The following is a 22824-nucleotide window of genomic DNA, read 5'->3' on the forward strand; positions in this document are numbered from 1 at the left end:
TCAGTTGCTAAGCACTGCTTTTTGAGCAAATTATAATTCATATATTTTGCCACACCTAATATGAACAGAGTGAAAACTGGCTGTTTAACCTCCCTGCCTACTTTGTAGCTATTGGCTGACTTATTGTGATGTCACAGACAGGTAAAGAATTTTATTCTTATTGTGGGTCTATGAAGGTAAATGAAAGGTCAGTTTGGAGAAAACTTTCACAACCTGAGAGAAGCTGTATGCTGGGGTTGGATCTGCCATGTAAGCTGGGAACCTGAAGGTCTAAGTTAAGGGAGAGAAGGGGACATTTTGAGACAGATGTTTGAAGAAAGGTGGAGGCAGAGTGGGAACTTTCTTTGAATCTGTGAAAAGGATAAGTAGAGGGACTGGGAACATAAGAGTTGAGAATGTTACGAGCCGAAGAGAAATGGAAGCTGGGGGGGAAAGCTTCATACAGGACACAAAAGCCCATGTGTTTTTAGAGGGGATAGAGCAGACCTGACAGAGAGCTTTGGATTTTGGAGGATTATAGGTCAGAGAATCAAAATCAAAGAGCTAACTAATCACATCTTTGACCTGAAGTTTCTAGTTTGTTTTAATTAAGAATAGCGCAGGGCAAACTCACACGTTCACCTTCTGGCATGGCACCTGCTGAAGACATGGAGGCTGCTCTGTGTAGAAAGCTATTTACACAAAGCAGCTTCTCCCATGGTTGCAATGATTTTGGCTATCTCTCTTTTAGGCACACGTGATGATGTGGTAGAAATTGCCACAGCCACGTGGGGAGCTGCACCACACAAATGGCCAGCCATGCTACGAAGCGTATATACAATTTAGGCTATAATGCTGTGTGTCTAGGGAGAACATCTTTTTGCTGTTCTCAGGAATATTACATATGAAACATTCAGGTCTGAAGGGGGGAAAAAAGCTGGCGAGCTTATTAGTGATGATAACATTTGCTCCAGAAAGTTCCGTCGCATGCCAACTTTGGAAAAGGAAGAATGGTTGTGTTATGTCTAGTCTAGAATGTTTATATTGCGACGTGGCTTGTGAACATGTTGTATAATAAAGCTGCTGGTGTTTATCAAAAGCAAAGAAATCTGGATTTATTCCTTTGTGCTCAGCTTTTTAAGAAATATTCTTTTCATATGCTGTTGAAATTTTGTGAAATCCTACAGAGGCCAGCAGAGGGAGCTTCAGCACCCTTCTTGATCCTTGCTCTCCTTTTTGCATGAAGAGGGACATGGCTTTTTAAATACTTGATTATTTTAAAATAGCCGCATCTTTTACTGCCCATTCTCCATTCCAGTCCCAGGCAAGGTGCAGTTTTAAGGCTTTGAAAAGGAGTCGCCCCGCCCCTTCTGCTATGGACATACTGTTCCACAATTAGTACTTGCAAAGCTGAACAACTTGGAATGAAAACTTGCCCAATATCACCATGCCCAAAGGAAAATATACATTGAATTTGGGTCTGACAAATCCAGTTTCATCCTTTCACTCTTGTTCCCCCGACCCCAATTAAGTTTCTTGTTTGGGGCTCATTCAGTTTTAAGAAAATGGTTAAAAAATACGGCACCAGAAAATAGTATTAGCCTGAGATAGTGTAGTTCAGGCATCCCCAAACTCAGCCCTCCAGATGTTTTGGGACTACAACTCCCTAGCTAACAGGACCAGTGGTCGGGGATGATGGGAATTGTAGTCCCAAAACATCTGGAGGGCCGAGTTTGGGGATGCCTGGTTTAGTTAGTAGAACATGAGACTCTTAATCTCATGGTCCTTGGTTCAAGCCCCACCCTGGGCAAAAAGATTCCTGCATTGCAGGGGGTTGGACTGGGTGACCCTTGTGGTCCCTTCCAACTCCACAATTCTGCGATTCTATTGTTTTTTTAATGACTGTGTTACACTGAATATTTTAGAATATCTTGATTTTTTTCTTCTTTCCATCAGTGTGTTTTCCATTTGGGAAATGATTTTGGGCCGGGGGGGGGGGGGGCTCACAGGTAACAAATGTTTATGCTTTACTTAAATTCCAAGTGTCATTAAAGACTCTTGCTGAGAGTGAGATGTGCGGAGGCTGAGCTTTGAACTAGGTTCAGATGCCAAGAGTGCAGAGAAATCAGACTGTCGTGCTTTCAAATCAAGACTGTGCTGAGTATGTCATGCAACACTGAAGGTATCAGGATGTCACAAAGAATTAGTGGGTCCACTGATCTGTAGATCTGGAATGTAAGTTGGCTTGCGCAGTTCTGTATTCCCAAAATTTGTGGGAACTCACAAAAATATGTATTGTTTTAGTCAAAGGAATGGGGGCTTTTTTGGTTGTTGTTTTTGCACAAATTGTTCATAAACAGCTCTAAAATATCCAGACCCTTCTGGCATTACTAGAGAGAGGCTGTCAGTTTTCCTGAGAAAGAGAGAGGGGGTAAAATTCCTGACAACTTTTGGTCCTCTGGCCAGCAGCTGTGGCTGGAAAATTTCCTTTCACTCCTATATGAAGTTGGTCTTTCTGCGAAGCTGTTGGTTGTAGGCAGAAGATCCTACAATATCTGTAGGGCAGAGGGAATATATATATACTTTTCAAGAGCAAAAATGTCCAAGAGGGGATACACACGTTAATCACGTGGTTCATTTTCCAGATTGCAGTGGGGTATTTTGCATGTTCATATGATCTCCTGCATAATAAAAATGTTGTGTGTTAAGGTATCTAGCCCTTGAGAGATTCTAGGCTAGCCCTACCTCAGATATGTTGGTCTTGTTGTTCAGGAAGTTTTATACATGTGAAAACATGCAGGCATGTAATCCCCCACCTGAAATCTGAAGCTGCACAATCTGAATCCCAACAAGACAGCATTACTTAATTATCTTGAATGTATAAATTGGCTTTAAGGGCTGCTCTTGTAGTTATTAGGCAACTAGCAGTTGCATGAGTTGCTATATAAACAGATGGGTAAGAGGCAAGTCAGTTGGCATGTTAGACAGAGTAGGTGTGATTGTTATGACTTCACCACTTAGGAACTGAAATTAACATAAAAATGATTTGCTGAAGAACATACAAGTTCCTAGCAGATCTAGAGAAAAGGAACCGAACAGCACATTGTTCTAACATAGTATATTAGCTATAGGACCTTCTTTATTCCCTGGGATAAAATCTATTCCTTTAGATTCAACCTACTTTTTGGTCTGCTACAGATTAAAGTTAATAAAACCAGGAGCCTTGATATTATTTAGATACTGAATTGATTTAAAGCATTTTTACTTGATTTTTTTCCCACCCTGATTTTGGGCAGATGGGTTCTGTTCAGCTCCACAGGGTTTCCATCTGTGGCTGTTGTTCTTGTGCACATCTAGAGTGGGCCCATAGAAAGTTTACATGGCTATGAGAGTGGGTACATTAAATATGTGAAGTCTTCCATGCAGAATCTGGGTCATTGATCTTTTTGGTATCTACCCATATTGGAATCATAGAATTGTAGATTTGAAAGGGACCCTGAGGATCATCTAGTCCAACCCTCTGCAGTGCAGGAATATGCAGTGTCCCATATGGGGATCGAACCTGCAACCTTGGTGTTATCAGCACCAAGCTGTAACCAACTGAGCTATCGAGGCTTATCTTCCAAAAGAAATTGGCTACACTATTGGCATAGTTATATAACATGTGGAATGTATAATCTTTTTCCAGATTATTCACTGTTTCATGCAGTGGGCTTTTTGAGACCCAACCCATTTGGTTTTTTCCCAAGCAACTTCATCACCACACATTTGAGGGCCAAGGATCGTTTGTTAAGCCAGTTCCTTTTGCGTGAAGCTTCTCTGTGCACCGTTTCCATATTGTCTTTCTATTTCCATTCCATTTGAACAGTAGCATGTTAAATATTTCTTACAGGGTAATCCTCAGCATATTGACTCAGAAATAAGTCCCATGACTACCTAGTCAGTGTGTCTTAGGACTGCAGCTTTAGATAATCCCATATGCAAAAGTCTCCCTCCCTCTTAACAGCAAACTCAAGTGGTGAGTGCCAACTGAACTCTAACAAAAACAGGATTGTTGGCAAGCAAGAAAGAGGGTATCCATGCAATCACGGGGACCCCAAAGGAAAGAAATGGAAGGCATAAAGAAAGAATACTCCATATAGTCCAATGAGGACTGAACATGCTCAGTACGGAATGTTTAATATGGGATGGGGGAATAAAATGCCGTTCTTACGCCTCTATTTGCAAGAGTGGTCTGCTGTCTCACTGGAACTCTGAACAGTAACACTCCTGTTGCAGGGCAACATTTTGTTCCTGGTCCCACATGCATTTATATTAAATTGAAGATGGTCTATTGATGCATGGTGACATCATTTCCTTCCCAGCTTCATTTATTGGATTGAATTGTATGCCAAAATTTTAAAAAGTGAATGTGGTTCCAATACCTTGACACAATTCTATGAGCCCACTGGAGATTAAACAAATACACATTAATGAATAATATCACACAACATAGTTGGCAACTGACATTCTAGCCTTTCTAATCTGCTAATTGCTTCTATTTTTCACGTGATAAAAACAGCCATTCTTATTAGGTTTCATTATGCAGTAATTGGAAATCCTAGGACTGTGCCTTCAATTCAGTGGCATTCTTGCATGAAAAGATACAGTATTAAAGAACACATTAGTTTCTAACTGCCTTTATCTTTCCTCCAGTCCTCCAGAAAATCTCTTCCTTTCTGCACGGGACAAAATGTAGGACAGTCCTTAAGCCTCTGAAATATGGCTTCAGCTAAGGCCTATTTCCATGATTTATTGGTTTGGTAATGAATGTATGTGGGACGCGGGTGGCACTGTGGTATAAACCACTGAGCCTTGGACTTGCTGATTGGAAGGTTGGTGGTTCGAATCCCCATGACAGGGTGAGCTCCCTGCTCCTGCCAACCTAGCTGTTCAAAAGCACGTCAAAGTGCAAGTAGATAAATAGGTACTGCTCTGGCGGGAAGTAAACAGCATTTCCGTGTGCTGCTCTGGTTTCGCCAGAAGCGGCTTAGTCATGCTGGCCACATGATGCAGAAAAGCTGTCTGCGGACAAACGTCGGCTCCCTTGGCCAGTAAAGCAAGATGAGCGCTGCAACCCCAGAGTCGTTCACGTCTGGACTTATCTGTCAGGGGTCCTTTACCTTTTTTTTAATGAATGTATGTAGCTTGTTTAAAAAGTTAAAAAATAATCTCAAAGCAGTTCAAAACATCATCATTTTAATATCAGCAGGCACCTGGTATTTTAAAAGGCAATGCCAGCAATGTACATTGAAAGAGTTGTTCAGTATATTGAGTTGGTAAGTGATGGCAATTATTGCAGCTAGGCCAGAATTGTGGCTTGGAAAAAGTAAGGCTTGTCTGCCCACCCAAAAGTGAGCAGTGATGGCAGCAGAAAGGGTTCCTTCGGAAAGGAAGCAACACCAGCAAAGGTCCTGTCCCTACTCACTGCAGCACGCCACCAAGTTGAATGCGGCCCCCAAAGCCATGAATGCCAGTCTAGTAGAGGCTGAAGAAACTTCCTGTTTCTCCTGCCTGTCTGGAACGGCAGATGTAAGGGGGTTTTCAGACACCAAGTAATGGGTGGTTGATGGTTCTCAAGTTGTTCAGGCCTGTACTACATTGAAGCGTCTTCCATGTAGGCATTTGTGTGAATCCCATGTGTAGAACACCTGTCATTGCTGCATGTATGCCTATGAGGAAGCCACAATTGGCCGGGCTTCCCTGCAGATGTATACTTTAATTAGAATCCTTGTTCCCCAGCTACAGACTTGTGCAATCATCCCACTTGATGATCTCTTTGCGGGATTCATTCACGTTCCTATGCAGACATTCCTTTCATAAAGGAATTTAGTCATGTGCAAAGCAGCCCAGTTCCTTGACATTTTGCGCACCAAATGGTGCTGCAGCCTTTCTGTTCCTGGTTATGAGGTTTGACATGACAGTGTAATGAGAATTCCTTCTCCAAACGTGAAGGAAGAGTTTACTATCCCATTTTAAGACGACTGCTCGCTAATAGTCTGGGTGAGCAATTGATCTTTCTTCAATGGGAATTAATAGATTTTTCCTCAATGGATAATCTACCACTGGGTGCGATCTGAGATCATATTGTGTGTGTACATGGAAGTGAGGAGAAGCAGTTTTCAGTTTGAATATAGCAGCCAGAGTACTGTGATTTTTAGTAGTGCTTGGTTAGAGTTTGACCATCCTTGGGGTACAATTTCTATTTTGGGATCCAATATGGGGGAAAGTAGATCTGGTACACATTCCTTCTACTCCAAATTTAGACCACAAAACTAATTAGAGGAAATGTGTCATTTAGTGGGAAGATCACAGGTAAACATTAAGTTCCCCCATTTCTGTGACCCAAGGAAACAACCAGGGTTTTTTTCCCGTCTGGAAACATCTTAGAAGGTAGTGTGGAAGATCTTTGATTTAACGTGCACCTGAAATGCACAATCATTCTTATTTGTTTAGCTGTACATGCCCCACGATGCTCAGAGGCCATAGCCATAATAAATAAAAAATATTCCTGCTTCTAAACTTGCTCAGTCTTCACAGTTGAGCTGCTGGAATTTGGAGTTAATTAGCCTTTACCCTTAGTCTCCTTTGTCCTTTCATGCATGTATATGTTTCAGCTCCTTTATATGCTGAATAGTATACAAGGCAGTTATATACTGTATACTTATATACATGGATTTATTCATCTCTACAAGTATTAGGAGTGGGCAATTCACCTGGTTTTGATGGTTCAGACTGACAGTATGGTTTGGATCTGAGCCCTTCTTTGGTTCAATTTCTGGTGACTTCTCAATTGCCTATAATGGAAGAATCAATCACCAATAACCTTTCCTTTTTTTGCAAAAGCAAATGGAATAGGCAAGCATAATACATAATCTTTCTGAATGGGTGGAGCTTACAGATCTTAGACAAATGGGTGCAGGGCTTTTTGAAATATTGAGACTTCTTTTAAAATGGTAGGGGAGCAGGAAAATCCCTTTCTTGTAGTTTTATGGGTAATGTATTATATGTATTATACATATTCATATACATTAATATATATACACACATAGAATACTGCTTAGTGCAAAATATTAAACTCTACCTGTTCAGAACACTAAAGCCCTAGTATTTCAGGCCCGTGCGGGGGTTCCTTCCTTCCTTCCTTGTTTTCGGCACTAAGAAACCCCCTGAATCACCATTGCTTTACATTAAAAGGAAACAGCACAGGCGGAAAACAACCTAGATTGTCCAGAGTGATGTTATATACATCTACAAAGAAAGGCCTGGGCACTCCTGATTTGCAATTGTATCGTGATGCATCACATATTTAAAAAGTTGTCCCAATATTACAAGGTAATAAAGAGAGAATTTGGATAGCAAAGGAAATTCCTGGGGAACCAATGCAACATTTGAGAGGTTTTCCTTATCTAAGAAACTCCCACCCACCCATGGATTCAGTGAACAACTCTCTTTTTTAAAAAGTTTTAACAACACGGGGGGGGGGGGGGGAGTCAAAGAATTATTACCTTAAATGTCATCATTAATTCTGATCTTCGGCCCTGTATACCTGAAGGAGCATCTCCACCCTCATCGTTCTGCCCGGACACTGAAGTCCAGCTCTGTGGGCCTTCTGGCGGTTTCCTCACTGCGAGAAGTGAAGCTACAGTGAGCCAAGCAGAGAGCCTTCTCGGTAGTGGCACCCACCCTGTAGAATGCCCTCCCATCAGATGTCAAGGAAATAAACAACTATTTGACTTTTAGAAGACATCTGAAGGCAGCCCTGTTTAGGGAAGCTTTTAATGTCTGATTTTTTATCTCTTTATTATTATTATCATCATTAATTCTGTTGGGAGCCGCCCAGAGTGGCTGGGGAAACCCAGCCAGATGGGCAGGGTATAAATAAATAAATCATCATCATCACACTCTTTTAGAGGAAAAATAAATTTATAATATTTAAAAAATGGGGAAAAGAGGATTTATAAATGGTTTTTATATTGGTAACAATCTAAAAACAGAAGCACAAATTAAACTTCAATTAGCAGGGCATAGATATACTTAGCTTCATTGCCTTAAGGTATTGCATTTAGTAACAGTCCCGGAAAGTCTACGCACACACACACACAGCAAGATAGCTCAGTCAGTAGAGCATGAGACTCTTAATCTTAGGGTCGCAGGTTTGAACCCCACACTGGGCAAAAAGATTCCTGTGCAGGAATTTTAGTTTGAAAACAAACTATAATTAATACAAATACATCAGTTTTTCCCAGACTAAAAGAAAGTTTAATAAAAATTATTTTACACTGGTACCTTACTCCATCCAACTTTAACAAGATCATCTGGAATATATATCCAATGTACTGGCAAAATCATGGTGAAAGCTAAACATTCCTTCATATGTCATGGTCATGTACAGAAACATCTCTATTTCGATGAGGTTATTATTGAAATTAATAAAATTACCAGTCAAAGCATGCAACCAAACCCACAGTCCTTTGAAAACCTGAACTTGCATTTAGATTGGTTTGCTGGTTCTCATTTAAAATATTTCTTCAATGAGCTGGCCAGCTTCCCTTTCTGTTCTTTGATATTCCTAGTTACAGGTAGGTAGCCATGTTGATCTGCCGTAGTCGAAACATGCACATGAAAGCTCATACCAATAACAAACTTAGTTGGTCTCTAAGGTGCTACTGGAAGGAATTTTTATATTTTTATATTCTTTTCTCTCCTCACTTCTGGATCAGGCTAAAGGCCCATCTAGTCTAATATCCTGTTCCCACAGTGGCCAATCATATGCCTATGGAAATGCATGAGAATGTAGACTTTCATATATATATATATATATATATATATATATATATATATATATGCTTTCGTAGATTTTCACGGGTACAGGAATGCAGGTTTTGGTGTCCTCGGGTGTCTTCCCGTGTAAAAGTTGGGGTGTCTAGGCGACGTTTCGACGAGGTCTCACTCGTCATCTCCAGTTGGAAAACCAAGGGATCTATGAAATACCCTGCAAAGTCTGCCCAGCCACGTACATTGGACAAACAAACAGACGAATAAATGCACGTATCGCAGAACACAAGAATGCCGTCAAAAAAGAAGAAAAAACTTCCTCTCTTTTCCAACACATGAAAGAAACAGGACACGAAATTAATTTTGCAGATTCCAAATTGCTCTTTAACACGGAACATCACCACAAGAGAATAATCATGGAAGCCATCGAGATAGAGAAACACCCTCACAACATGAACAAGCGTGACGACACATCCCGCTTGCCAGACATCTGGAAATTAGCCCTCCCCACAAAAACTGACACCAGATCCAGAGGCACACAGAACGCCAACACCAATCAACCACACCAGACCCAAACCCAGACCCTCTCCACAGATGAATTACTGACACCATCCAGTAGCCAATCCATGGTGGCACCTCCGGATGCTGCACCCCCCTGCAATCCCTACACAGATCTGGCTGACACAAGCCACAAAACCACAGCTCGCCCCTATACACGAAGCCAAGCCAAAGCACAACTAAGTGCAATACAGCCATCTTCTCAGGAAAACTCTTCACAAAGTTCAAGAGGTCAAGACACAAAGACTTTAGCAACTAATCCACACCTAATGACCCACCTAAGTGGTACTCAGGATATCACTCAAGAAATCACTCAAGGTATCTCTCAAGTAATTAAGGAACAAAAGAAGAAAAGGCACACTAGCCTGGGAACTTCCTCTCTGCCCAGAACATTGGAGGCTAGACACCACACCCCCTCTACAGTATTTATAGGAACTCAAACATTGAGATCCCGCTCTGTTCCAGTAACAAGAAGCCGAAAGCACCAGCCTGAAGATGACGAGTGAGACCTCGTCGAAACGTCGCCTAGACACCCCAACTTTTACACGGGAAGACACCCGAGGACACCAAAACCTGCATATATATATATATATATATATATGCTAAATGGTTCCACTATGCACAATCCTTTGTAGACTAGAACCCACATTATACTGCATCATAACCATCATTATCATTAATTTGTGAAGCGCTTTTCATATATATGTCTCAAGGGGATTTACAGACACCCTTAAAAGCAACTGAAGTGATTTTTAAAACAGCACAAGAACAACTAAGTACAGGTTTGAAAACCGCACAGGAAGGAACACCCTAAGGCAGAAATCTTTTCATCTAGCTGGGTAAAACATACATACATAAATACTGAGGGAGAGAGGGAAAGAAGTGGTAAGCAATGTCCATGAAACGTAAGAGGCAGTAGTAAATCTACAGAGCCAAAATTTAGAAAACATGACATCAATACAGTTTTATGGCACACTGAAGATATAACAGATTTAATGAAGCGATCCTGCAGTCCCACATATCTGGGAGTAAGCCCCATTGAACTCAATGGGACTTCCTTTTCAGCAAACAAATATAGGACCACACTGTGAATCTGTTAGTCATTAAGTTGCCATAAGGCTCTCACTGAATGTAGGGGTTTTACTGAATCTCCTGCACACAAAAACAAAGAGAAACTTAATGCTTCCTTCCACAATTTTGCTTCCTTTTATTAGAAACCTCCCTGCCCAAAAGGAAATACTTGGTTAACCTCTGTGTATTAAACTGGCTAAAATATGCATTTAGTGGATAATCAGGAAAGTGACCTTTTTAACTTCATCTCTCCAACCTAAATGCAAAGGCCTGGAATCATTCTAAAAAAAGGTATGTGACTCAGTGGCTGAATGACTGTGGCATATTGAGTTGCATATAAACGGATACCAACCCACTTGACACGTTCCATGGTGGCCCACTCTCTAGGAAGGACATTTATGACCGGCGAGCAGTGTGTAAATCTGCCACCTGTTCTCTTTGCAATATGAAGCATGGCTCAGTTCAACATTTCCTGCCAAAGCATCCTGTGAAAGGAAGGTGAATCCACAGTAGACTTAAGGCTACTAATATTAGGTATAGAGACTTTCTTTTACACTTAATCTTTACTCCTTAATCTTTGCTTGATAAATAGATCTGACTTATCAAGGAACCAGGAGCATGAATTCTAAGAAAACTGATGCAAATTAAGGAGATGTTGTTGATAATGATGATAACGATAATCATCTTAAATAAATTTTGCCTTTTTGAGCTTTTCTATTTGTGAATTTGTTATTATTTTGTGAAACTCGCTACCTTTTATACAACACCGTGCAATACAGGTTATGTATTAGGGTTGCCATATTTCAAAAAGTAAAAACCAGGACACCCCATGTTTTTTTAGGAAAACCCCCGAATTGTTGAGTGTTTCTGTACAAAAATGCCAAAAAACAACAATTTTTTTGATTGACTTGACCAAAGAACCAGGACAAAGCACTGCCTTTCAGATATGCCCTCCAAGTCATCAATTTTGCCTTTGACATCCCTGTAATGTCAGAGAAAATCTGGACGCATGGCGGCCCTAAATTGTAAATACACATATCCAAAATGAAGTTTAAGATCTGTTCTTCTCCAGAGCCATTAGTCACTCAGGTCCTTCTTTCTTTCCAAGTGTGTGAGCTGCTTTGTATGTTGTCTTTTGAAGACCCACAAATTGGATTACCTTGGGACATATACCAGGCGGAAGTCCAAGGCACTTGAATCCAATTCACACCAAATGCTCTGCCAACGCTTCCTCTTTGTCTTTGGTTGCAACCACAACATACAAAGAAGTTCACAGAACGTCCATAAATGAAAGCGACCTGTGAAGGAGCGTTTCTAGTATCTCCTCCTCCTTCTCCTCCTCCTCCTCCTCCTTTTTATGGTCATTTTTACAGTTCCAGAACAAAATTACCGCGGGCCTGCTAGGCCTTCAAATAACTGTTCTGAGCTGTAGTGGGTGATTGTAAAAATGTATTAACAGAATGAATGATAAAAGGAAGATGGAGTGGAAATGTCATCCTTTCTTCACAAGGGAAGTGAGTGAATTTAATGGAATGGTAGTAAACCTAAAAGGAATGAAAGGAATTCATTGCAGGGGGTTGGAATTCCTTACGACTCTACAACTCTATGGTTCAAAGTGCTCAGGTACACTGGGCATGAGGTCACTGATTTTGATTTGTGTGCGGGGGAAAAGAGAGAGGTGAGATTTTAGTAGCAGGAGGTAAAATTCATATCAAGTATCAAAAGCCTGCTATATTTAAGAATAAATTGCCAATCAATGTATTTTTTTAATAGCATCTGTTGAGATTATTATTATTTTTACAGCAGTGTTATTAAATAGCTCCCACCCTTTTTAAGCAAAGTGGTTTCTGCTTTTGGCATGCAAACATTGAACATATGTCTGTTGTTTATAACAATAACCATTCTATATCCCTATGCAGGCATAATGTTTTATCGTGCTTGTCTTTTATCTCATTAGCTAAGTGTTGCATCTAAATTCCTAAATCCTGAGGTTTTTCCAGCTGGATAAATGGGTCTGCCCCATGAGTGCCTATTTTATATAGTCTTGTTTTATTTTTAATGTATCTGCTTTTTGGTGTTTTTAACTGTTTTTGTTCCATATTGCTTTGAGACAATTGTATAGAAGGCAATTAATAAGTGGTTGTGGTGGTTGTTCTCATCGTCATCATCCTTAATGGTCAGTGATTGGTCAAGCCAAGGTGGGATTTTTCTAAAATACGGGGATCGAACCTGCAACCTTGACATTATCAGCACCATGCTGTAACCAGGCTCATCTTCCAAAGAAATTGGCTATACTATTGACACAGTTACATAACATGTGGAATGTATAATCTTTTTCCAGATTATTCAGTATTTCATGCAGTGGGCTTTTTGAGACCCAACCCATTTGGTTTTTCCCAAGCAACTTCATCACCACACATTTGAGGGCCAAGGATCGTTTGTTTAGCCAGTTCCTTTTGCGTGAAGCTTCTCTGTGCACCGTTTCCATATTGTCTTTCTATTTCCATTCCATTTAAACAGTAGCATGTTAAATATTTCTTACAGGGTAATCCTCAGCATATTGACTCAGAAATAAGTTCCATGACTACTTAGTCAGTGTGTCTTAGGACTGCAGCTTTAGATAATCCCATATGCAAAAGTCTCCCTCCCTCTTAACAGCAAACTCAAGTGGTCAGTGCCAACTGAACTCTAGCCAAAACAGGATTGTAGGGAAGCAAGAAAGAGGCTATCCATGTGATCAGGGGGACCCCAAAGGAAAGAAATGGAAGGCATAAAGTAAGAATACTCCATATAGTCCAATGAGGACTGAACATGCTCAGTAGCTACGGAATGTTTAATATGGGAATGGAGTGTGGGAATAAAATGCCATTCTTGCGCCTCTTTTTGCAAGAATGCTTTGTCATCATCATCCTTAATGGTTAATGGTTTGTCAAGCCAAGGTGGGATTTTTCTAAAATAACTTTAGAATGCATGATCTACATTAACTGTACACTATTCAACCGCAATTAAAATAGCTTCCCATTTTGCTAGTTTCTCTGTAGCTGCAAGATGATAAACAAGACTTGCTATACCTCTCTCTAAACATATCCTCCAAGGTCCTGACTTATCATGCGCAGGGCTTCACTGTACATCGGGAGTTCAGTTTGGGTTAAGGCAGCAAACCATTGTTAAAATTTATTTTCAAATATAATTCTAAACCATAGTTTAGTAAACAGAAGACCGCAGTGAGCCTTTGTCTCTCAAGCTCTTTTCTCCTCCCCTTGCATGGCTGTGAGGAAGCAAACAGAAGCATCTTTTTTCTGACCATGAATTAACTGTGGTTATTCTTTAGTCCAGCAAGCTGAGGTTAGTTTAAACTATGGTCATTTGGAACAATCCAGGAACACAAAACAGTTTGAACTTGGCTTGTTTACAATAAACCATAATTTAAACTAGCCACAGTTTGTTGTTGTTGAACATGAGAACAAACTGGGATCAAAAATCATTGTAATTAAAGCAGCAAGTTAGTTTATGCTTGTATGTGAGTGCTTGTAATCTCATGACTATTCTGGAGGATGGGAGAGTATCAGAGCCTAAGGCTTTCCTGAGCTTTTCCATGTAGTACCACCATAGAATATTTACATTAAAAGCAAAAACAAAGAAAGCAACAAACACTGACTTTGCTGTGCAATGTAAAGGAGAGTCCTGTAGGGCTATCAATTGTATTAAGATATATACAGAGTATTTCACAGGTGTGTTTATGTATGCTCAAATTTCTTGAGATTCTTTTCTTTGTAATTTATTTTAATGTTTTCCTTATTTTCAGGAACGAATAACAGCGCTGGAAACGGTGAGTTCCGTCCATTCTCTTTATTACAAATCTATTGCAGTTCTCACACAGGAATTTATACCGGGGTTTTTTTTCTTCTAAGAAAATAGGTCTGGGATATTTAAAAGTAATTTTTCTAAACTATAAATCAACTCCTTGGAGGTTCTTGTTTGCCAGTTGGCTGCAATAAGCCAAATAAAATGTAAAAAGGCACAGTACATCCACATGAGGTCACTTAATATGGAAATGTGTTGGTAAAGTCAACCATATTTTATAGGTCAACTGGAAGTAAAAATTAGACAACAATTCAAATTCGTTTTTACTCGAAAATGACAAGTGTGCCTAAGTTTTAGTTTTACCAGAAGTTAAATAACATTGCCACAGGGAAGCTGAAGTCATCGAGTGAATTAAAATTTTAGAGCTTGAAGACACAACTTTGTCAACAAATGTGCTATTTACTTGTTTTTGCCATTCCATCCAAGGGACAAATTATGGCATTGCTCCAGTAATCCTGCAGGGCCTTTCTGACTGCATGCGGAATGAAAAGGAACATGTATGTGTGTTTGTGTGTATTGGTCTGCGATGTCGTACTTAAATTGGATGTAGTTATTTATTTCATTAGGGAACTTCATCAAAATAAGTTTACAACATTAAGCAGACAGTACAAAAAAAATGTTAAAATAGAAAATCTACAAGTAAACAAACTAAATCAAAAATCTGAAAGACCCTCATGACCAGTAAAACAGTATAACGGCAGACGTTCATAAAAATTAAATTACATTCCTCCAAACGCTTGGGTAACCAAATGTGTCTTGACACAGGAGTAGAAACCCAAATACTGGAGTGGCCTCTGGGGGGAAGAATCCCATCGTCAAGGGAACATGACTGAGAATGCCTCATCCCAGGTCAGCTGATATGGGGAGAGACACTCCATCAAGTACTTGGGTCCCAACACATTTAGAGCTTTAAATGTCAACACTAGCTCCTTATATTGGGTCTGGTAACATACAGGCAGCCAGTGCAGATTGGAGTAGTGTTTTGTTTGTAGGTTTAGAACAGTTGGCAGGTTTGTCACTGGTATGCACAGCTGTGCTTCTACCAAACCTCACAGCAGCCTTTGGGAATACTCTGTGAGTTTGATTGACATTTGCAAAGACTCTTGGATCCTGCAAGCATTACTTCTTTATGCTTTTAACAAATTCCTCCCTCTAGAGAACTTGCATTCTCTATGCAATCCAACTGCTAGGTGAAGGACCAGCTATTTTTCCAGCAAAATAAATTATTGAATAAAGGTCACCCTGAAGACGAGAATCACAAGTTATGGCAAGTAGTTATCCCACTTTCCTACTAAAAGTATCTGGAGTAGTATACAAGAGAATAAAACCATATAACATAATAAATAAAAAGTGTAAATACAACTATAAGCAAGAACTGGAAACATGATGCAACCAACACTTAAAAATGAAACAAAGAAACTAACAGCAGCAAGGATAAAAACATGTTGCACCTTGAAAACTAGTAACAATAAAACAAGGCGTTACATATTAAAAGTCTTTTAAAATGAACACGTCTTCAGTTTCTTGCAAAAGGAACAACATTCAAGAGTCCCAACACTATGTTAGAAAAGACCCTCTCTCATTTTCACTCCCCAAATATCCCAGGGTGGTACTGAGAGGCCTCTAACATTAATTTGGATTCCTAGGCAGGCTCTAAGCTGTTTAAATCTCTAAAGCCTAGAACCAGCTCTTTGAATTGAGCCACAGTTACATATATTTTCCCCCACACTGTTTGTGATTACCAAATAAAAATATTATTAGACCACAAAATGGCAATTCGCCAGTGAAGGATTATGATGGGGGGGGGGGGGGGCGCGCGCTTATGAATGGCAAGAAAATCCTTACCAGAGCTTATGCTTGCTACATGACTAATGGTTCCATCTCCAGCATCCTGTGATACAATCACCTTCCTAAAGCCTTCCTTGCCTGAGTTAAAGAATGGCCAGGTGAGCCACACCATATACAGTTATCCAGTCGTATTTTCTCGTAGCAGCTTGGGTTAATGGTCTGTTTTGCTAAAACAGATGTTCCGCACTAATGGTCTAGTGGGCACCTTTTGATAATCTGTTGTAGATGGACAGCTCAAGATAGCACTATTATTGCTTCCATCCCTTCAGATATTTCCATAGGACAAGACTTCTCCACATAAGCATTTACTGAACTTAACCACAGGTGGATTGGGAATCTGAAGAGGGGGTAAAGCATTCATTCACACATGGAAAAGAATGCATGCTTTTAATATTATTAAAATGTATTCTGAAGACATCTGGAGTCTAGACTGAAAAGTTGAGTTATTTTGGCATGCAGGTTTCTCCTTATATTTCAGTGCCAAAAAATGCTTGTTTTAAAATTTATGGCTATTTACCCCCAACAAAAGTGTTATTTTCTAAAGGTACTGTTTGTTTTATTTTCTTGATGCCAGTTAATACTGATGTACACAACTTTTTGAACAATAGTATGTAAGTTACCCAATCTATGCACCCAGTTCTTCTGGCTGGGTTATTGGTTATGTTATTAGAACCTTAGCTCCTGGCCTCTACTCATTTTTTGAGTGTTAAGATTTCACTAGCCATCTGCTGGGAAAGGGGAGCAGGGGACTGGATCCAGCCATTCCTTGCCAGATTGGCAGAATCCAAGCTGTTTTGAGAGGACTTTAAAAACCCAACGTGATCTGCACTCTTTATTAGAACCGAGGCTATTATTTCCTCCCCTTCGTTCCATCTTCTTTTCACCTCTTTCTCTCCCCCCTTTGGAAGAGGGATTTCCTGTCAGCTTACATGTTATGAATGATAAAGATAATATTAGTTAATTGATCACTATCACTAAATTTTGCGAGTCCCTTTGGCCAAACCAAGTAAGTTGCCCAAGTTGATGTTGGTAAAGGCAGTGCTTTTTTTCGGGGGGGAAGCAGTGGTACTCATACCCCTAAACATATTGTGAATCTAAGTTTGGCCTCATTGAGGGGCAGTATTTAAATATGAGTAGGAAAATGAGAGTACTCCTAAACATTTTTTTTAAGAAAAAAAGCACTGGGTAAAGGTAATGGTCATTTAAGTTTTATCTGGAAGCTGACCTGAGCAAATTTAATAAGTGAAGCGCTTTTTTTCCTCTTTTTTGCAATAATTTTCATTTTCCAGAAAAGAAGAAAAATGCATGCATATATATTGTATCTGACAGATAGGAAGTTAAAAATGTATATGTTCATAATATATTTCAATAGTTAATAAAAATGTGCATAACGGATATTAAATCACAAAACATGTCTTTCTAGCAACAACTATTTACAATATATGTTCCAGTAACTAATAAACATGTTCCATTTCCTTCCTAAGTCTTGTGCTGGATATTTTCTATTGCATCTGCATATTATTATCCAGTTTCTTCATTTCTACAACATGATCTGCATACATAATTAATTAGATGCAATGAAACCCAGCTTCAATTCCATCATTTTCTTTTTCATGTCTTGCTTCAAATTTTGCAGCTTCCTTACAATTTCTGTGTATTCATTCCTAAATGTTCTTTTCTTTTAGATAACATTTTCAGGCATAGTTGCCCATTCTGATGGGATTAATTTTATAAGGATAGATGCAGTGGTTTTCACACAAGGCAGCCTTTATCATTTGCGGGGGGGCAATTGGTGTGAACATCCCAGTCACCAGAGAGAGGTGCTCCTGGGCAAGAAATATGCCAAATTACAAACAAATATTTGGGGAGGGGGTGTTGTACTAGGTGCCTTTAAAGTTGATTGTGGGGAGAGATAAAAGGGACTCACTTCCCGCCCAGTGGTTTTGTTTGTGACCACTGAGTTGATGGCATTCTGAAGGTGCTGCAAGAAAAGTGTTTTGATTTGAGGAGTAGGCTGTTAACTGCACTAAAAACTTCTGTCTCATAAACCTATACAGTGGTACCTTGGTTCTCAAACGCCTTGCTACTCAAACAACTTGGAACCTAAACACTGCAAACCCAGAAGTAAGTGTTCTGGTTTGGGAGCTTTTTTCAAAAGCCGAATGTGCTCCGTTTTGAGTTTTATGCTTCCGATTAGAGTTTTACGCTTCCGATTTGACTGTCACACTTCCATTTTGAGTGTTACACTGAGGTCTGTCTGTTTTTGCTATTTATTTTGCGTTTTTGTGGCTCTTTTTTGTTGTTTTTGTGACTGTGTGGAACCCAGTTCAACTACTAATTGATTGATTGTGTGACCGCAGTACATTGTCTATTGCTTTCATTTTATGGATCAATTAGATAGTACAATTAGATAGTACGTTAGATAGTACAATTCATGTTGAATTGCTGTTTTAGGCGTTGTTTTGAAAAGTCTGGAACAGATTAATCTGTTTTGTATTACTTTCTATGGGAAAGCGTGCCTTTGTTTTGGAATGCTTTGGTTTTAGAATGGACTTCTGAAACAGATTAAGTTTGGGAACCAAGGTACCACTGTACTTTGCCCATCCAAACCTTCCACAGCCTAAGCTGCTTCTGAGGGTTGATGGGTAGCTTGAGAGAGGGGGATACTACATTATGTCTCCCCTGCATGTCCCTTGGCCCTCCTCCCTTACTTCTCTGACGCTTCCCTGAACAAGAGGTACTAGTACGGACTGTGCAAAAATATATCCTGAGGCTAGTGGAGGTGTGGTGCCCTGAAAACTTTCCCCTGCCCAACTTGCACATTTCCCAGGGGCGTCTGTTTGGCAACTCTTGGAATACTGATTAGATGGATCTTCTGCATCTAACAAGGACTGGGTCCCAGTCTGTACTTGGATGGAAGAATCCAGGGGAACCCTGTGTATGACACCTTGAATTCCATCATGGGGGAAAGGTGAGGTAGAAATGTAATTTATATAATTAGACTACTCTTCCATCTCTAGCATTTGGGTATGAAAATAAATTTGTGAAGAAGGCTACTTTCTCTCCCTGAGGCCCAGTATATTTAGTAGATTCTGGCAGGAACTTTTAATGAATTCATTTGGGCCTGAGTGTAGACGTTTTACATATATCACACAGTTCTTGATGTATAACCGAGCAGTTGCTTCAAAAAAAACACAAAACCTTTTTGGGTCACCTTTAACATTACATCTTATTCAAGCTGTAAGTAACTGCCTGTTCCAGTGCATTACTGTTGCTTTAAATTATGGGCACACTTCTTATGGATTATACCCTGGGGATTTCTTAGTTGGCCTCCAAACCTTCTCTACTTTTTAAAAATACTCACAGCCTACAGATGATCACTTGTATTTAACCAACTCAGGAGATTGGAGGCTCTTGTTTGTTGTGTGCACACTTACTATGCATTAAATATAAAACCGAGCCTTATGAAAAACATAGACAAGCCCAGCTTGTTTTATATTTGTGTTTATCAAATATCAAATATCACTGTGGTTTCAAGACTAAAAATAAAATGCAGCTTCTGACTTTGATTTAGACCTGTCCCTGGGGGACAACAGCCCAGAGCTGCCTATCACTGCAAATGCATCAATATAAGGAGGATTAACTGTTCACATGCTCTTTAAACATCAAAGTGTTTATATGAAGTCATGGAAAATGAGTAATTTGTTTTATCATTCTCTCCGAGAACATAGAAACCTCTTAGAAAGTAAATAATCTTTTATGTTAAGAAAACAAGGAAAGACTAATAGCATTCACTGCCATGATGGAGCAGGGTGCTTTTAACTAAATTACCACCAATGCTGCTTCTATTGGTACAACTGGAACCCTTGCCACTTATCAGCTTCATCAGTGTGCTGTATCAGTGCCCTTTGTTCCCTGTTAAATAATGAGCAGACAGACATGATTGCTCTCTTCAGGATTAGTTGTATGCATTATGGCACATCCTTTGCAGTTTCTGGGAAATAATTAGCAGTACTTAATTGCCCTCTGTGTCAGGTGTTCCCCCCATCCTTTTTAGCACTTTGTTCTGCATGGCTAAACCTATCTCTTTTAATAGAGAAGAGTGCTGTCATTAATGATACAAATATGGCACTTAATCCATATTAAGGAGGTTGCTGTGTGTGCCACTAAATTATTGTTGCACCACTTCCGCGGGTCAGCTAAAAACATGACTTTTTCCTTCTTTTAACGTGCGTTTTTGCCCTTCGGTCCTTCTTTTCTTCTTCACGGCAAGGAAAACTTACCTTTTTTGCAGATTTGTTTCCGGACACAGTTGTATTTGTGTCTTTCATAACGAGACTGGAATTCTACTCCTGCAGCCTCCTTCAGAAATTACCCTGCTGTCTTCTAGCTACCTGCTAAGCTGAAGTTTGGACTCACATGCATGCTTTTGTCCATAGAGAAAGACATGCCAGTGCAGTGGCTGGCGCTGTCATAGTTAATGCAAGGCTGCGCACTACATTTCAGCTGCTGGGATCGCATAGCAAAGACCACTGTTCTCGCTTTTCAGCCGGCTTAAATGCTCCTGCCACGAAAGTTCCCAATTGTATATATAATACTTTTAAAAGTTTTGAAAATCCAGGAATTGTGGAGTGTGGAGGGCAGTTCAAGTGTCAGGTCTGAATTTCACAATTGGCTGCAACACAAACACAGGTTCCCACCTAAATTGCTAAGTTTGCTTAAGTAGCCTCTTTGGGAACAGAAAATCTTAACCAGAACCTGACATTTCGATGGATTTGGTTACTTGCCTACTTTCATAATGTAAACCCTTAATGTGTCTCTGACTAGGGGGAAAGGAACAACATTTAAGGGGGAGTGATTCTGTTCAAAGTTGGTAGCTCCTGAGTTTCTTTCATGTGGCAGAATGTCCCTGAAGCATATTGTCCCCTCCAAGATGACTGCTGAGCATTTGGGTTGGTTGTTCTGTTTCACACAGTTAACTTTCCCATCACTTAAAGCTGCAGTGAGAAGCTTGCTGAGAATCTGCTGTCTCTTTTCAGATACCCCTCAACCTTTTCGAGCCCTTACGAAGACCAGGGCTACAAATGGCTCTGGGAAGAAGTAGCAAACCATGCAACTCATCATAAATTAATGGAGTGGAAAATCAAGGCTTTGATGAACATAAGGCCACTATAAATGAAGCATGCAATATGAATGAGTGCAGCTTCTTTGTGGGAGAGGCACAGTGGTGGGCAATTTAATGAGGGAGAGACATGGACAGACACCTCCGAGCGGGTTTTTTTAGCTTCGGAAAGAAAAGTTAAGGAAGGGCCTTAGGAGAGAGCTCTTAGTTGATCATTGCAAGATACTCAACTAGTATATTATGGCCAGATTTTTTTAAAAAAATTGAATATACTTTTGATAGACCTGGAGATTCACAGTAGAACTGTAAATCTCAAAGTATGTATATTGATCAGATCAAAGTGTGATACTTCAGTCTTTTTATGTAGACAACAACTGCTTATTACCCCTGGTTCATTTTTGCTTGAAAAGATATTTAAACAGGTTTTGCACAGAGTAGACCTATTGCAGTTAATGGACCTAACATAGTCTAACAACAACAACAACAACAACAATATATTTATAAGTAAAATAAAAATATAATATAAAATGTAATTGAATGCCACTCATATTTTTGTCAACAACGATTTCTGTGCTTGCCCTTTTCATAGTTATGTTTTACTTGGTTTGGTGGTAGGCTACACTGATAACAGGTAAAGCCAGGCTTCCTCAACCTCGGCCCTCCAGATGTTTTTGGCCTACAACTCCCATGATCCCTAGCTAGCAGGACCAGTGGTCAGGGATGATGGGAATTGTAGTCTCAAAACACCTGGAGGGCTGAGGTTGAGGAAGGCTGGGTAAAGCTGTTTTGAAAGTGATAGGGTGCATGTCAGAGCTGTAGCTCTGTGACAGAGCATCTCTGCCTTGTATTCAGAAGGTCTGCAGCATCCCTGGGTTGGGTTGGGAGAGACTTTTGCCTGAAACCCTGGAGAGCCACTGCCAGCCAGTGTAGACAGTAGTGAGTTAGATGGACCAATGGTCTGACTCTGTACAAGGCAGCTTCCTATGTTCCCGGGTCCTACCTGGAAGAACTTATCAGCTGTTTACACTGATTTTATTTTGGATTATCTGATTTGTTTTTTAGGTCAATGCTTTCGCACCCCTCTTCTTGTTGGAACTTGTTTCTATGCATCATGTTCTGTGCGTGTTCTGTCCTGTGACTTAATTTGTTAATGTGGCTTCGGAAGAGGCAAGGAGCGGACATTCCTTTTTCATAGAGCTTTTTTGGGGTGGGGAGTTGGCTGCAAGTGTTCAGATCCATCTTAGCAAACCAGATGTATAATGCCACATCTCTGCATCCAAGTCCCAGTGTTGCCCCAAGGATGACTTAGATTCAAAGGATTAACAAGTTACCCTACATGGTGGAGGGCTGGGGGTTTATGAGAAAAGCCAAAGCAAACTCTAGTTGGCTAGAGAAGAGCACGAACTGATATCCCAGCTGAGAAATGGAGGGAGTCAGACAAAAGCAAACTGAAAAACTTTGTTTTTGGCAGCTGCACAGATCAGAAGGTTTTTGTTTCCATGCACTTTGCAGCAAGGGAAATCTGATGGGGTAGTAAGGGAGAAGAAAGGAAAAAACAAAGAGAC

At 40.1% G+C, this 22824-nt stretch overlaps 1 protein-coding gene across 7 annotated transcripts in view; it reads left to right on the forward strand.

Annotated features, from left to right (window-relative positions):
• The window catches only part of CEP128 (centrosomal protein 128), a 187994-nt gene that overhangs the window by 145791 nt on the left and 19379 nt on the right, over positions 1-22824 (forward strand). For 6 of the 7 annotated variants that reach the window (XM_083732094.1, XM_083732095.1, XM_083732096.1 and 3 more), the window contains one exon: positions 14231-14254. In XM_083732094.1, coding sequence (XP_083588220.1) covers positions 14231-14254 — 24 coding nt within the window. Of the gene's footprint in view, positions 1-14230; positions 17930-18033; positions 19581-22824 lie in introns of those variants that run through there. The other variant, XR_014562471.1, reaches the window with a different exon arrangement.

Source organism: Podarcis gaigeae (assembly GCF_964106915.1).
Source record: "Podarcis gaigeae genome assembly, chromosome: 1".
Taxonomy (NCBI): domain Eukaryota; kingdom Metazoa; phylum Chordata; class Lepidosauria; order Squamata; family Lacertidae; genus Podarcis; species Podarcis gaigeae.